Raw genomic sequence first — 17,120 nt, forward strand, 5'->3', positions numbered from 1 at the left:
AATCTATTAGAACTGATTCCCATTTCATCCCAGCACTACTGCGTATCTACCCAGACATCCAACTATCTATGACCAGCTTCAGCATGTATAGGTTTTCTTCTGCGGAATTGTAAAATATTGAGAAAAAATGAAGACCTCAAAACCTTAATTTCGAACTGAGTGAAATGGACACCAGAGGGTGCTTCTAAGTGTATCAGGTTAGCGCTTATTAAAAAACGTATAAAATGCGCTCACATTTAAAAAGATGAAAGAAGACCTATCCTAAAACCAAGGGAAGTCCTCTCAGGAACTCAGGCCTATCTGTTGTAGTTGAAGGTGTAGAGAGAAGCTGCCCGCTGCACATAGAGCTACAATACCACCAGTGCCAGTTGGACAGCATGGGAATATTTTCAGAATGATGACAGCATGGAAGGGGCCGTGACTGTGTGTTTCAAGGCAGTAGGACCCCTTTTTCTATAGGCTTGAGAAAGAGGCATTACTGCATTGAAATGCGTTGCCACGCTCCTGGAATCCTGGAATATTCCCATGCTGTCCGATTAGCTGTGATTGTGTTGTAGCTCTGCATGCTGCAGGCGGCTTCTCTCTACATCTCCTTGGATTGCCGCAGTTCAGACAGATGACTTCCCTTGGTTTTAAGATATGCCGTCTTTCACATTACTAAATGTAAGTGCATTTTTACTGTTTTAATAATAAACCCTAAAGGCGCTTTTCCACTGCATGGTACGGATCGGTTTGGCGCTTTTCCACTACATGGTACCGCATGGTACAGTGTTGGAACGGTTCGGTACGGTTTGGTACAGCAGCGCTTTTCCACTACATGGTACGGCTCGCTTAACCACTTGCCGACCGCTCACTCGAGCTCTACTGCGGCAAAGCGGTTAGTTCCCGTCCAGCGACGTAGACCTACGTCGCTGGACTCCTCCCCTTGTAGGCGGCGCTCCCGCTGTATTCATTCACAGCGGGAGTCGGGCCAGGGGAGGAGCTGCTCTTCCCCGATCGTCGGGGAATCCAGTCTGGAGATCCGCCCGCTTGTGTAAACAGAGCGGGCGGATCTCCTAAGTGACAGACAGTGACAGATTGCAGGGTTCAGCATTGCTGAACATGCGATCTGTCCCTGTGTCACTCAGTCACCTCCCCCCACACACGTTAGTAAGCACCAGGCATACATTAACCCCTCCCTCTCCAATAAAATTAACCCCTTCCCTGCCTGTGTCATTTTTACAGTAACAGTGCATATTTATAGCACTGATTACTGCAGTAATGTCACTGGTACCCCCAAAAGTGTCAAAAATGTCAGTCAAGGGTCCGATCTGTCCGCCGCAATGTCGCAGTCCCGCAAAAAAAATCGCAGATCGCCGCCGTTACGCGTAAAAAAAAAAAACGCCAAAAATGACAGAAATCTTTCCCTTAGTTAGTAAACGCAATAACTTTTGCGCAAACCAATCAAAATACGCTTTTTGTGATTTACCAAACATAGGTAGCAGAAAACAAATTGGCCAAAAATTTTACGCTCTTTTTTTGTTTATAGCGCAAAAAGTAAAAATCGCAGAGGTGATCAAATACCACCAAAAGAAAGCTCTGTTTGTGGGGAAAAAAAGGACGTAAATTTCGTTTTGGGTACGGCGTCGCACGACTGCGCAATTGTCAGTTAAAGTCGCACAGTGCCGAATCGCAAAAAGTGGCCTGGACGTAAGACAGCAAAATCCTCAGGTGGTAAAGTGGTTAAACAGTACCACCTCGGTCGGGGGGTTCCAAGCGGGCCGTACCGATACCATATCCCACAATCCTTTGCATGCAGCATTGATTGTTTGTCACTACTAGCCACTGATTGGTCAGAGAATCGTTGTAATCCCACCCACTTACTACTAAGTACTACAACAGTGGAAAAGCAAACCGAGCCGAGTAGAGCCTATACAGTATTGAAAGGCGCTGACTCGTACCACGCAGTGGAAAAGCAAACTGCGCCAAACTAGGCCAAGCAGCGCCGAGTGGAGCCGAGCCGGTACTTGCAGTGAAAAGGGGTCTCTTCTGTCGGCCATTTTACTCTATTACAGATCACCTTTAATCTGCTGAGGAGCTGCTCTGGGGCCAAGCAAGCTGTCATTATATGGACTTATGAACTGTGTTTAGTGGTTACCACTTTTCAGGCTACTGGCGGTGTTTGCGCCATAAACTTCTCTTATTTCAAACTGTTAAGTTTATTTTAGCTCTGCATTTTATCAGGGGTGCATTTACAAAAGCCAGCTTACTCACTGATGTTTTGTGCAGGTACATACAATCTTCAGCCGTAGACCATCCAGTGGAACGTGATTCTTCCGCTGCTATGGAGCTCATTGTACATCCTTCTGACGTGTCCTTGCCGTGCTTCCTTTTCATTTCCATTCCAGTAGATTTCTCATTTTTAGTAATCTTTTTCTGCTTTTTGTTCTCTCATAGGGTGATCAGACGCAAGTCATTACCATTCCTACTGTATGTATTTTTTTATTTTACCCTTTTTTTCTTCTTGCCATTTATTATTTTTGCTTTCTTGTTACTATATGTTTGCTGTTCTTCCATTAACATCTCTGCTAGAAAACTGATTTGGTGATCTGGTGTGATAACTCTCACATTTTGGCTGCCTTCTGATAAATTTGCTCTCTTTATTGCCTGACGGTTGCTAGGTTCATACACATATTTATGTGTGTCATTTTTTTATTCCGCATAGTAAATCCTAAATGTCGCAAGAGTGGAATTAATTTGCTTGGGAAGCTCTCAGAGCTGTCTAAGTAAGCGCACCTTTCACAATCTGCGCAGCACTGGGGATAAATGGTCCTTAAATATAAATGTTTGATTTTTTTTTTTTTTTTATCCATTCATTATTGGTGTATATTTATTTATATTGCATCAGTATATTACTCAGCACTTTACAGAGTGCGTTTATCCATTCATGTCAGATCCTGACCAAATGGAGCTTACGCTGCAATCCCTATGGTAGTCGTAGGAAGCCTGCACATGTTATGCATGGATGCTGATCAGTCTGCATGACGGATTTCATAGAGAAATGTAAGGTATTGCACTTGGGGGCTAAAAACATAAAGGCAAATTATGCTCTGGGGGGGGGACCCAGGATGGAGAAAGATCTGGGGGTTCTAGTAGAAGATAAACTAAGCAATAGTATGCAATGTCAAGCTGCAGCTGCCAAAGCCAGCAGAATATTAGCACGCATAAAGAAAGGGATGTATTCCAGAGATAAAACTATAATCCTTCCACTTTATAAAACTCTGGTCCGACCGCATCTGGAGTATTCTGTCCAGTTCTGGTCTCAAATCCTCAGAAGGGATGTGCTGGAACTAAAGAGTCCAAAGAAGGGCAACTAAACTAATAAGGGGATTGGAGGACCTTAAAGGGGAGTTCCACCCCCCTCCAAAAATTAAAGTCAGCAGCTACTTTTAATATTAGGACACTTACCTGTCCTGGTAAGGGAAGTTAAGGGAATCCGGCAGTGAAGCCTTGCACCTTCATGGGCGTGTCACTAATGCGCATGCGCGCTGCGCATTCGGATTGGCTCAGCGGCGGGGGAAGGAGGGGGGGGCCAAACTTCCGAGGCATGGCGCCGTAGCGCCGTCTCCCAGAAGTGGGGAAGGGTACCTGTCAAACACGGTTCCCCCCCCTCCCCCCTGAAAGGTGCCAAATGTGGCACCGGAGGGGGGGGGGGGGGAACAAATGAGCTGAAGTTCCACTTTTGGGTGGAACTCCGCTTTAATTACGAGGAGCGATTACAAGCGCTTAATTTGTTCTCCTTGGAGAGGAGACGCCTGAGAGGGGACATGATAGCGATTTACAAATGCCTCAGTGGTGATCCCAGCATAGGAAAAAATGATTTAGTCTCAAGGAGTGTAAGAGGACATGTGGCCACACAATGAGATTAGGGGAGAGGCGGTTTAACCTTAAGCTGCGTAAGGGGTTCTTCACTGTAAGGGTGGTGAGAATGTGGAACTCTCTTCCACAATTGGTGGTAGCTTCGGTGAGTATGGCTACTTTTAAAAAGACTCTTGGGACGTGCATCTCTCAGATCACAACATTCAGGGTTATGGGAAATGATCAACACACACACACACACACACAGGTTGTCTTTATTCAACCTCAACTACTATGTAACTATGCAATACGGGCTTCAGATTGTATAACCGCAGTGTGAACCGCAAGCTTTGACAAAGCATTTGCAGAGCTTTCAGACCGCTTTGTTGAAGCTTGTAGGGTCCATGCATACTGCATGGGATTTACAAATCGCTGCTTCTATAGGAGTTTTCCATTTTGCCTGTAGAAGCAACTCAAAGTTCTCCTATGTGTCCTTCTACATTAGGACATTTAGAGTCAGAAAACAAAAACCCTTCTGGTTTGCATTTTTGAGAGGAGTTTTCTGGCAGAAAAATGCTAAATGCTCCTAAACACCTGTACAAAAATGTTTTTCTCTTTTCTGCCTGAAGACCCAGCCTTTTTTTTTTTTTTTTTCTTTTTAAGCCGATTCTGCATGGTTCCTTAAAGCGGAGTTCCAGCCATTTACTCACCTGTCCAACGGTCCAGCGATGCGGCCGCCGGAAGCCTGGATCCTCTCCCTCGGCGCCGGCATCACTGCTGTGGGCACCCGGCTGTTACAGTTTGCGGCTTCACAGCCGGGTACCCACTGCGCATGCGCGAGTCGCGCTGCGCGCCGTGATTGGCCGGCAATCTTCTGGGACCTCTGACGTGTCCCAGAAGATTGCAGGGAGGGAGGGGGAGAGGAGAACTTCCGCTCAGGGTGCCGCGGCGCTCCGAGCGGAAGTGGGAGCGGGTACCTGTCAAAATTAGGTACCCGCTCCCCCCCCAAAAAAAATGACATGCCAAATGTGGCATGTCGGGGGGTCAGGACTCCCTAAAGCGGAAGTTCCACTTTTGGGTGGAACTCCGCTTTAAGTACCATTCCGCTCCAGTTTGTAAGTACACAGATCCTAATTGACTGCTATTTTAAATTGTTCCAGACCACGCATTTGCCAAAAGATGGCTACAGCGCAGTCGTCCATAGATGTCCTCCCAGAACCCTGCCTCCTGTGTGCTCCCTCGGCCCTCTACCATGTGATCAGCAGTGTCTAATCACAGCTAATTGCATGTAAACAGACTTGTTGGTTATCGGCAGTCCTTTCCTTACACAGTGTCTGTGTGAGGAAAGGACCGCTGATACCAGGCAAGTCTTGTCCGCACTTTGTTTACATTGATAATTGGGGAACTGGTCATCAGTGCAGCCTCATCGGCGCCCATCAGTGCAGCCTCATCGGCGCCCATCGGTGCGGCCTCATCGGCGCCCATCGGTGCGGCCTCATCGGCGCCCATCGGTGCGGCCTCATCGGCGCCCATCGGTGCAGCCTCATCGGCGCCCATCGGTGCAGCCTCATCGGCGCCCATCGGTGCAGCCTCATCGGCGCCCATCGGTGCAGCCTCCTGGGCAGGAAGGGGGTGAAAGTGCCTGGTATTGAAGTGGTTAAACAAGCTTCTAGCAGGCTTCCGCAGACTTTCAACAAGCTTCAAGAAATGCTGAAACCTGCTAGCAGCTTGTTTAAAGTGTCAATCGGTACTCCAATTAAGATTTATGTTCAACATTTACAAACGGGAGCTAAATGGTACTTTAAAGTCTTCAACAAAGCTTGCTGAAAGCTCTGAAAATGCGTTGTCAAAAAGTTTGCTGTTCACTTCTCTTGTACAAATTGAAGCCCACGTGAAACAGGTCTACCATTTGTGTTTTTGGTTTGTGGGAGAAAACTGGAGTACCCTGAAGCCTACACTACCACTTAAGAGCAGTCAGCATTATTGATGTAATTGTATAAGTAAAAGGTTTACGAACACCCCACACCCTCTATATTCTGATTGGTCAGCGCCAGTATGGTCAAGCACAAATGGTGCAGACTCAAGGCTATAGAAGCTGAAAGTTTTAATTCATGCACATTGGATTACAACTAATAACATTGTCTATATCCCAACCAAGGTTTGGCTGGAAAGGCTTCTTCAGGTCTTTTTAAAACATTAATATGCACTGATACTTTTTCATCTAGCTGATGTCTTTTGCATGCCTACATAAGTTAATATATATATATAAAAAAAAATCATAATATGTGTGTTTTGCTTGGCAAGAGTTTGCTTTATCTGGCTTTGCGTTTCACCAAATATAAGAAATGCTCTTTAGAGTTTAATATTGCGAGCTTGGACTGAAGAATCTTATGGATATAGCCGCAAGCTTACCGTCTGCGCTGTGCTTGAGCCTTTTGTCCTGCTACTGATGTACATTCTTGGGTGGTGAAAAATGTAAATTTAAAGCAGAACTCCAGCAAACACATTATTTTTAGGTTAGAGCAGTGGTCTCCAAACAGTGTCAGTTTGTTTGCCTTTATCTGGCCCTTGGGACACTATTTCACCAGTTGGCACCAATGATGGAGCACCATTTCTCCTACCAACATCATCAATGGGACACCTCTTCTCACTGAAATCAACAATGGGGCACTATTCCTCCCATTAAAACCAATGATGTTCTGGGGGCATTTTTTACTCCCACTGGCTACAGTCTGGTCCCCCTAAAGCCTGAAGGACAGTAAACTGGCCCTTTTCTTAGAAAGTTTGGAGACCCCTGGGTTGGAGAAGGTTTAGTATTGTCAGATGTTTTTTTTTTTGCTTTGTCTAGATAGGAATATTTTGGTAATTTTAGTCCTGGAAACCACACGGGAATTGAGGGCAGTACTTCCTAATTGGGGTAAGGGAATTGAGGCCAGTGCTTCCTAATTGGGGAAAGGGAATTGAGGCCAGTACTTCCTAATTGGGGAAAGGGAATTGAGGCCAGTGCTTCCTAATTGGGGAAAGGGAATTGAGGCCAGTGCTTCCTAATTGGGGAAAGGGAATTGAGGCCAGTACTTCCTAATTGGGGAAAGGGAATTGAGGCCAGTACTTCCTAATTGGGGAAAGGGAATTGAGGCCAGTACTTCCTAATTGGGGAAAGGGAATTGAGGCCAGTACTTCCTAATTGGGGAAAGGGAATTGAGGCCAGTACTTCCTAATTGGGGAAAGGGAATTGAGGCCAGTACTTCCTAATTGGGGAAAGGGAATTGAGGCCAGTACTTCCTAATTGGGGAAAGGGAATTGAGGCCAGTACTTACTAATTGGGGAAAGGGAATTGAGGCCAGTACTTCCTAATTGGGGAAAGGGAATTGAGGCCAGTACTTCCTAATTGGGGAAATGGCAGCAGGAAAGGCCTGTCCATTTTTAATCCTCTGCCATTCGATCCTAAACAATAAAAATTTCATGGGAGTTCCACTTTAACATTTATTAATAAAGTTGTATTAAGAAATGAAAATAATTTTAAATTCTATAATTGTGTTAGTCGCTTCTAACTGGTGTTTGTTTTGCCTTCATATAATACAGTATATGATGCTTCTATGCTTTATCTATGCATGTACAACCTTTTTAAAATGTCTTGCACAGCAACAATTCTGCCATTTATTTAAACCACTTTGTTTATTCTCTTTTTAAAAGTTCTTTGTTCTTTTATTTCCGGATAGCCACCTACTAAATACCTCCTTCCAGAACTGAACGTGTCAGAATATGGCAAGAAGTGCGTGGTCATTGATCTGGATGAAACCTTAGTACACAGTTCATTTAAGGTACCTGTACTGTATTTATGGCCTGGAGCAATGCATGTTGCTCTGGCCTTGTGTGGGTTAAACTGCAGCAAATCTCTTGTTTCTGTAGCCATTGCAGTGTTTTCACATAGTCCATCCTTCTAGATATGCAAACTTACCCAGCCAGGCTTTCTTCATGCTGCAGCAACACAGGCTATTAAAGTTTAAAGTAGTCGTAAACTCTCTATTTCAACTTGTGCCTACAGGTTTATTTATTTTATTGCAGGTACTTATTAGGGATCGACCGATAACGGTTTTTCATTGCCGATACCGATATTTTTGCCATTGCATATCGGTATCGGCCGATATTTTGTACATTTTAAAGTTTTGAAAAATAACAACAATTTTTGACACAAATCTGGTATTGAACATGTGTAGTAGGTCTTTTAGCTGTAATGAGCGGTCTTCCCTTCCCTTCCCTCCCTGCCTGCCAGGAATCCCGTGTGAACCTAGTTTAGTGTCCTTAAAATCCTAGAATCCACTTTATTAGTGTTTTATATAATGTCCAATGTGTGTTTTTGTAATAGAATAGTGGGAAATACCTTCATTACATCGCTGCTCCGGGCTCTCCTCGCTAATCTCCCGCTCTGTTTTCTCCTCTCATAGCTGTCAAAGGAGGATCTCAGTCCCTCCCCTCTGCAGTGTACACAGAAGCGCCGGGTATTAGATTAGAATAGTGTGAAATACCTTCGTTGCATCTCCCGCTCTGCTGTCCTTCTCTCCTCCCCCACTGACAGCTGGGGTTCACGGAAGGGCCGAGCGGCGATGTAATGAAGGTATTTCACACTATTCGATTACAAAAACACACACTGGACATTCTATAAACCACTAATAAAGTGGATGCTAGGATTTTACATACACTAATATTACATACAGTAATATCGGCCAGCTCTGGGGGCCAATACCAATAATCAGTAAAAGTAAATATCGGCCTTGCCGATAATCGGTCGATCCATAGTACTTGTATAGCATTGTCAGTTTACACAGCACTTTACATATACCTTGTACATTCACATCAGTCCCTACCCTCAAGGAGCTTACAATCTAAGGTCCCTAACCCATACTCATATACGCATAGTAGGGCCAATTTAGACAGGATCTAATTAACCTACTAGCGTGTCTTTTGGAGTGTGGGAGGAAACCAGAGTACCCCAAGGAAACCCACGCAGGGAGAACATGCAAACTGCAGGCAGGTAGTGTCTTGGTTGGGTTTCGAACCGGTGACCCTTTTGCTGCTAGGCGAAAGTACCAACCACTTTGCCGCCCAGGTAGGCTTACCTGTAGGTACAAGGAAATTGGCAGATGACATCTTCAACACTTGCGCAGTGACGCTCTGCATTCAAGGCACACAGTATGCCATGGAATGCAGAGTGCAGTGCTGCGGCTCCCGTGCGCAGTGACATCATCCCACGAACCCGGAAGGGAAGACCAGGTGAAGATGAGAGCCTCAGATGGAAGCCAGGTAGTGTTTGGCCCGGTGAGTGGTTGAGTTGCATGCTCACAGAAGCCCCTCCCTGCAGGAAGCCATTTTGGGAGCATGGTTTAGGAGATATAAATTATGGTAATTTTCAGGTCTCTGGGAATCCACGGTAAAACCAACACATGGGGGGGTAATGGGAAAAATGCCCCTTATGTTTGTGGTCAGTGGTGAGAGAGCCCAGCCTACTGCAGTGGTCACAATGCTATTCTTACAGAAAGCAAAAAAGATCTTTGGTGTCTTGCCATGTCATTGGCCATGAAGGCACCATCACTTGGGAGTTCAAAAAGCCAGAGCTCGGGGAACCCCCAACAAACTCTGGAGGAACCTTGAGAATGGCTGACTTATGGGGAGCGGGACTATCTGCAGACATTATACAGTCATGGTCAAAAATATTGGCACCCCTGCATTCAGTGCCGGGACAAGGCCATCCAGTGCCCAGGGCAAGGATGCCAAACTGCGCCCCTCCGTTCCTTAGGTTTAGGGTCAAGGCACCCCCCCCATCCCTGCAATAAATCATTGCGCCCTGTCCCTCCTGCCCACCCCTTTTCCCGGCCCTGCCTACATTCCTGTCAGATAATGCACCGCGTTGCCCAGAGAATTGTTGCAATTCCAAATGTTTAGACAGGCTCATGTTTATTTCTTTTGTTTTGTATCGGTATGACACAAAAAAAAAGTGGAGAAACAAAGATCCAAATCTGACAAATTCCACGCAAAACTCTAAAAATGGACTGGACAAAATTATTGGCACCCTCAATTTAATATTTGGTAGCACACTCATTGGAAAAATAACTGAAATCCTTCCTGTAACAATCAGTGAGTTGCTTACATCTTTCTTCTGGAATTTTGGACCGCTCTTCTTTCACCAACTGCTCCAGGTCTCCCGGTTGGAAGGGTTCCTTTTCCCAGCTGCTGTTTTTGAGATCTCTCCAGAGGTGCTCTATGAGATTTAGGTCTGGACTCATTGCTGGCCAGTTCAGTACTCTTTAGCGATTTGTACAAAAGCATTTCTGGGTGCTTTTTGACATGTGCTTTGGGTAATTTTCCTGCTGTAAGACCCATGACCTCTGATGGAGACCCACATTTTTGACACTGTGCCCTACATTGCACCCCAGAATTCTTTTGGTAGTCTTCAGATTTCATAATGCTATGCACACGGTCAAGATATCCAGTGCCTGAAGCAGCAAAGCAACCCCAAAACATCAGTGAACCTCCACCATGTTTGACTGTAGGGACTATATTCTTTTCTTTAACCCCTTCCCGCTGATGTAATCAAATATGCAGCCTCGGCTTTAGAGGGTTGTGCTGGGGTGATGCCGTTTTTTTTAGAGCGGACAGTCGGCTTTCTTGTAATAAAAACCGATGCGGCTAATCAGCCACATGGCTGTTATTACACGCAGGGGGGGGGGGCATGTGAAGTATTGGGATTGGCACATGGGCACTGTTCCTCCCAGCGCCCATGTGACGTATTGGGAATGGCAGATGTGCACTTTTCCTCTTAGTGCCCATGTGACGTATTGGGATTGGCACATGGGCACTGTTCCTCCCAGTGCACACCAGCAGCCATGCGTTCACTGGGGCTGCTGGTGTGAACAAACCCTAAAACACTAGATCAGGGCTTCCCAAACTTTTTTGGGCCGAGACCCACTTCTGAATACAGTTATTTTTCAAGACCCACTTGCTTGTCATTGAATATTGTAAAGCGCTACAGAATTTGTTGGCGCTATATAAATGCAAATAATATTAATAATGCATATTTTAAGGGAGGGGGATGTTAAATTAAAAATATCAATTTACTACTTTTCAATTTATTATTGAATACACTTGCCAGATGTTCTAAGTGAGGAGTTAGAAACCTGTGGCACGTGTGGCATATAAGCGGAGTTGTAAGCAATCAGCACCCTCATTGACAATATATAAGGCAGGCAGAGGACAGAAATCAACCACCCCAGGACAGTGATCAGCAGGCTATATGGCACTCAACCTCCATCTCCCAGTGGTCCACAGTGAAGGTGAAGCCCCTGTTTGCCCTCTCCAGGGCCCAGCACACCTCACCCAGAGTCTCCATGATGAGGAGCTCTATGCTGGTCTTGGTGTCCTGGCTCTTCTCCTTCAGATCCTCTACTGGGGTCACAGAAGCTGCCATGAACTCCTGACACCGCCGGGCCACCTGGTCCTCCTATGACAACGAGGCTGCCGTCTCTGCCCGCTATAGCTGAGAAAATCCAGCCACCAGTCTAGCCACCACCGCGGCCGTCAGCAGGACCGAGGAGCTGGCTCTGCACCCCATGAGCATATCCTACATAACAGCCCACATACGTACTCACTGATGCAAGTACCCTCCTCGCGGGAAATGCAGACCAGTCTCCGTGAACTGCGTGGGTAGGGTCCTGAATCCATCGTGATTTGACTGCTCTGGCTCTCTGTAGTTAGCGCGGGCTCGCACAGCACAATTTAAGCGGGCCCCCTCTCAGTGATTTCCGGCTCAGCGCAACCCACTCAAACACAGCTCACGACCCACCAGTGGGTCCCGACCCACAGTTTGGGAACTCCTGCTGTAGATGATGTAAATCACCAAAATGACTAAATACAAAACAAGACAACTATCATTGTCCTAATCAAGTACATGTTTCCTTTACACCGCATTCACATTGATCCGACTTGTCAGCCTGACAAGTCGCGGTCCGTCAGCTCCCATTGTGTAGTACAGGAGCCGTTCTAATAGGAGAAACACAAGTCGCTCCGACTTAGAAAAAGGGTCCTGTACTACTTCGTGGGCGACCTGGAGGCGACTTGCATAGACATTCATTTTATGAAGTCCGTGCAAGTGGCGCTGCACGCGACTTCATAGGTCGCCCCCTAAGTCGGAGCAACCTAGTGTGAGCGGAGGCTTAAGGGCGACATGCAGAAAAGTGCTGATCATTCTTTTTTTCTGTGGTTTGGGGGGGGGGGGACGACGGACAGATTTTTAACGCTGTCTGTGCTGCAATCACCAGCCAAGTCAAGAGAACCTTGTCGCCAATCACTCCTGATAGGATTTCTATCTATCTGTGGCCAGCCTTTGTTACTTGACATCTCTCAGGTCTGTGCTTCATAACCTTTCATGCTCCAGGCGTACAACTACATCCATTGAAACTGTCTTAATGATTTATGGTTCAGTTCTGTACGTGACACCTTCTTTATTGTCTTCATCAGGAGAATGCATCTGGTATTTAATTGGATGTTTTGTTCTTTTCTTTTAGCCAATTAACAATGCTGACTTTATTGTCCCTGTCGAAATTGACGGAACGATACATCAGGTAGGTGATTAAGCGTTTGTTTTTCCATACAGGAGTAGCAGCTGTCTTCACTTTTCTCTAGCTGGTAAAATATTATGCTAAAATGTTTTCTGCTCTATGACACTTACAAGCACCTCTGTTGTAGGATCAATGGTCCAGGAATATCAACTTGAAGAATATTTATAATAGGTGCTCAGCCAGTGTATTCTCTGGTTCAAGCATGTCCTTCTGCCTTAGGACCCTTTCCCACAGGCGGACCGTTCAGATCCGCCTGTCAGTTTTTTTGGCAGATCTGAACGGTCCCCCCCATGCATCTCGATGGGGCATCGGATGTCAGCGGAGACATGTCCGCTGACATCCGATCCGTCAAATCTGGACGGATGGAAACCCTATTTTCCATCCGTCCAGCGGATCGGATGGGATCGGAGGAGAACAAATGTCTACGAAGTGTAGCTTTAGGAAACGTTAATGGGTTAAAAAGAGTGTTACTCACAAAAGTGATAAAATCATAGGCACAGTAATAGTGACACTGCACATTAAATCCTCTTCGTCTTCTGGACCAGGGAAACCATACTTCCACTGGTGGAGATGAACCATTTTTACCCATTTTGATTGCCTTGTTATATTTGATAGTTATTTATTTTGCATGTGTGCGTTCTCCTTTGTAGGTATATATGTATATTGGTTTTTATAGCAGCACCAAATGCATGTTAAGGGTGTTTTTTTTTTTAACCACAAATAGAGCTTTCTTTTGGTGGTAGTTGATCATCTGTGCAATTTTATTTTTGCGCTATAAATAAAAAAGAGCGACAATTCTGGGAAAAAAAAAACAATATTTTTCACATTCTGTTCTATAACATTCCCAAAAAAAAATTAAAAATCTTTTTTTAACATTTTTCTCCAATTTGTATTCTGCTACATATTTTTGGTAAAAAAAAAATCGCAATAAGCGTATTTTGATCGGTTTGCACAAAAGTTATCGCGTCTACAAACTAGGGGAAAGATTTATGTCATTTTTATTGGTTTTTTTTCACTAGTAATGGCGGCGATCTGTTATTTTCAGCGGGACTGCGACATATGTGGCAGACAGATCGTACCCCTAACTGACAATTTTGACACTTTTGGGGGGACCAGTGACATTACTACAGTAATCAGTGCTAAAAAATTTCGGGTATGCTTATTAGCTGACTGTGTAGCAAACAGGATTCTCCATGATTCTTATAATTTACTGCCAGCATCTTAGCCTTGATGAAAGTGTGTGTTTTTGTGGGGGGGGGGGGGGGGGGGGCGCTTTTTCTTCCTACCTCTTCAAGTACAGTAATTAATGAATTCACATTAAATCTGTGGTGCTCCATTTATCCTTTCTACATCCTTTCTACATCCTTTACACTACTTTGGGGACCTCTAATTACACCCCAGTTGACAGAGGCCTTTCTCCAAAATTTGGATCTCAAGACCCATTTTTCCTACTTTTGGGTCCAGCAGTCTACCAACACATCCATTGTAAAACTTTTGTTAGCCCGCAGTCTCATGTTAAATTGGCTTTTTGTGTTTTGTACAGTAACATGGTTCCTGGATAGCATTATCCATTCAATAAATAAATGTACGTTTTTCAACGTTTGATTTCCCTTAATAGCTGAAGTGAAGATCATCTTGGAGCTGTAAGATGGAATGAGGCTGGTGCCCGGTTCAAGTAATCCAGGATAGGCTGTTCACACTGCACCTAGCCTACCCTCGATTACTTGCATTGGGAGACAGCTGCGTGTCACCTCTCTGCACCCGGACAGTGGCTCACCTCTCTGCACCCAGACAGTGTCTCATCTCCTTAACATGGAACACCTACCACATTGCTTCTGTGTCAGTCCTAATCACCAAAGTTTCATGATTTGAACATGTTTTTACCTTTAGTTTAAAACGCTAATTCTATACAGTATAGACTTACTACAGAGATAAAGTGAAACCAAAGCCAAAACTATATTTTCTAAGCTTTGAATAGTTTAGTGAAGGGTTAGAATCCTTGTCATATTTTTATTCATGTACAATGAATAACTGGTCTTGCATTGTACATGATGTCAGCAAGGGGAAAGCCACACCACTGATGAAGAGAAGCTGTGTTTAGGAAATGGTCATGTTGCCAGAAGGAAGCCTCCAGAAGCAAAGAATAAGGTAAGTAATTCTGTAAATGACATGTCTCCTGGGCCAAAGGAGCATTAGACCTTTGCTTTATGGACCTTTCCGTATCAGTTGTGGACTACAGAGTTCTGGAAAAGTTTTGAGGAACCACCGTATGCACGGGATCTCTATGTTGGTCAGCCATAGGGCACACCCCATTAAATAGTAGTACACATGCACACACCCCAAAGAATGCTAAAATATCAGTCTACATTCCCAAGCAATGTGTGTTTCACTGCTGATGAAGTTTCAGTCCCAAAAAGATTTGATAGCTGTCCAGTACACAGGCTTTTGAGATTTGTATGTTTGCGCTGAGTGAAAACATACAAGTAACAGTATAATCATAAAGGTGAACCTGAATCAAGTAAATGAGTACAAAAATTATATATATATATATATATATATATATATATATATATATATATATATATATATATATATATATATATATATATATATATATATAAAAAAATGTGTAACAAATACAAAAAATTGTATAAAGAGTCCAATAAATCCCAATCCGTGAAGACAAAAAATACTAAATATGGTGACACCACGATGTGCTGTATCCATCACCAGTTAGTTAACCTCCTTACCAGATAAATGGTAAATCAAGCCTGTAATTTCCAAAGCAGGGTGACCACCAAGGAGATATGCAGAAAAAAATCCTCTTGACCTCAAGCACAGATGCTGGACAGGGACTAATACCCAATTAAACTTCAGGGGACACTCAGGAAGCTGCCCTCAAAAGACTCTTATATATCGCCACCATGGAAAAGAAATACAATTGCTCCATAGCGTAAAACCATAGGATTTTTTTGAATATTAAAAGAAATACACTTACAAAAATGATGCAGAGTAAAGCGCAGATAAACAGATAAGCTGCCAGCCGGTCGGCTCCTCCGCCCGTCCTTACTTCCTGGAACGCAGGGATGACGTCAGCACGCTACGACCCGACGTACGTTTCCTCAGAAATGACGTTTTCAACGTACCTTGAGGTTAACTTACTGGTGGTGGATAAAGCACAGCGTGGTGTCACCATATTTAGTATTCTTTTTCTACATGGATTGGGATTTATTGGACTCTTTATAATAATAGTTCATTGAGAACTACAACCGACAGCTCCTAAGGATGTTGGGGCTTGTAGTTCATTCAGACACTCACAGCCCTCACAGCCGCGCTTTTCAAATAGTGGCAGCTAGCACGGGGAACTTCTCCCCATACTGCTGCCATAGGGAGGGGAGGCAGCCGGTGGTGGCTGCAGCACTGGGAACAGGTTACGTGTTCCACCCTAAAATTCCCAAAGGTGAACTTTAACATACACTATATACCAGGGATCTCCAAACTTTCTAAATGAAGGGCCAGTTTACTGTTCTTCAGACTTTAGAGGGCCGGACTGTGGCCAGTGGAAGTAGAAAACGTCCTGGCATCAGTGGGAGTAAACAGTGCCTCATCTTTGGTGTCAATGAGAGGAATTGTGCCCCATTGTTGGTGTCAGGTGGGAAGGATCATGCTCCATCGTTTGGGTACAGTTCCTCCTAATGATACCAATGATGGGGTATAGTTCCTTCCACTGACACCATCATTGGTGTCATTGGGAGGAAATATGCTCCTTTGTTGGTGTCCTGGGGGGGGGGGGGGGGGGGGGAAATTATTCCTCAATGTTGGTGTCCAAGGGTAAAATATTGCTCCAAGGGCCGGATAAAAGCCGCCCCCGGCTACAGTTTGGAGACCACTGCTATGTACCCTACTAAACACTGCATTTAAATCATCTTCCTTCCATGTGGTTCTAAGACTATTGGATCAGCCCTCATACATTTTACTAATAAAAATGTTTTAGTTTTATTATAAATCACCTTCTGGTTGGTCTTGAGGCTCCCGGGTAAATCACCCATTCCTACCCTGGCGAGATCCATATGGCGTGAGTTTAAAAACCTTTCCCCATATTCGGATACAAGTTTGGAAATACCACTTTGCCATTATCCTATATTTTCTAACTTCTATCTTTTCCCAGACTCCTCCTTTTGGTGGCACAGAGGCTTGACAGTCCTTGCGGACACATATTGCAGCAACATTCATTTAACCATATCAGGGAAACTTATTGTTTTCTTTGTGTGGCTTTCTATTGGTATTTACAGATATGACATGCCCTTCAGACACAGTTTGGGTCTCACCATTTTACCCCTTAGTCAGCATTTTAAGATCACAAGGGCCTAAAGACCTGATGTCTACCGTATATTCCTATTTACTTCACACTAAACCTTTTTTTTTTTTAAAGACATTTTTATTACCAGACATCAGAGGAAACCTACAGAGTAATGGTGGCCATACACTAGCAGAAAAATCGGTGCAAAAATCTATAATGGCGATCGTTCGCCCGATATTCTTATAGTTAATAGGTGTCGACCGGTAACGACTTTCGACTTTCCGGCCATACAAAATCGTTTGAGAAACTGGAAATATTTTTGTTGATCTACAGACATTCGTGTGTTTTGTGCCTGCCTCGCCCGAGAACCA

General features: G+C 44.5%; 1 protein-coding gene across 2 annotated transcripts in view; it reads left to right on the forward strand.

Moving 5' to 3' along the window:
• The window catches only part of LOC309556635 (CTD small phosphatase-like protein), a 157,298-nt gene that overhangs the window by 119,726 nt on the left and 20,452 nt on the right, over nt 1-17,120 (forward strand). Inside the window, exons 3-5 of one of the 2 annotated variants that reach the window (XM_082259075.1) lie at nt 2,437-2,469; nt 7,557-7,658; nt 12,396-12,452. In XM_082259075.1, coding sequence (XP_082115201.1) covers nt 2,437-2,469; nt 7,557-7,658; nt 12,396-12,452 — 192 coding nt within the window. The remainder of the gene's footprint in view (nt 1-2,436; nt 2,470-7,556; nt 7,659-12,395; nt 12,453-17,120) is intronic. The other variant, XM_082259076.1, reaches the window with a different exon arrangement.

Source organism: Pelophylax lessonae (assembly GCF_965119305.1).
Source record: "Pelophylax lessonae genome assembly, chromosome: 5".
Taxonomy (NCBI): domain Eukaryota; kingdom Metazoa; phylum Chordata; class Amphibia; order Anura; family Ranidae; genus Pelophylax; species Pelophylax lessonae.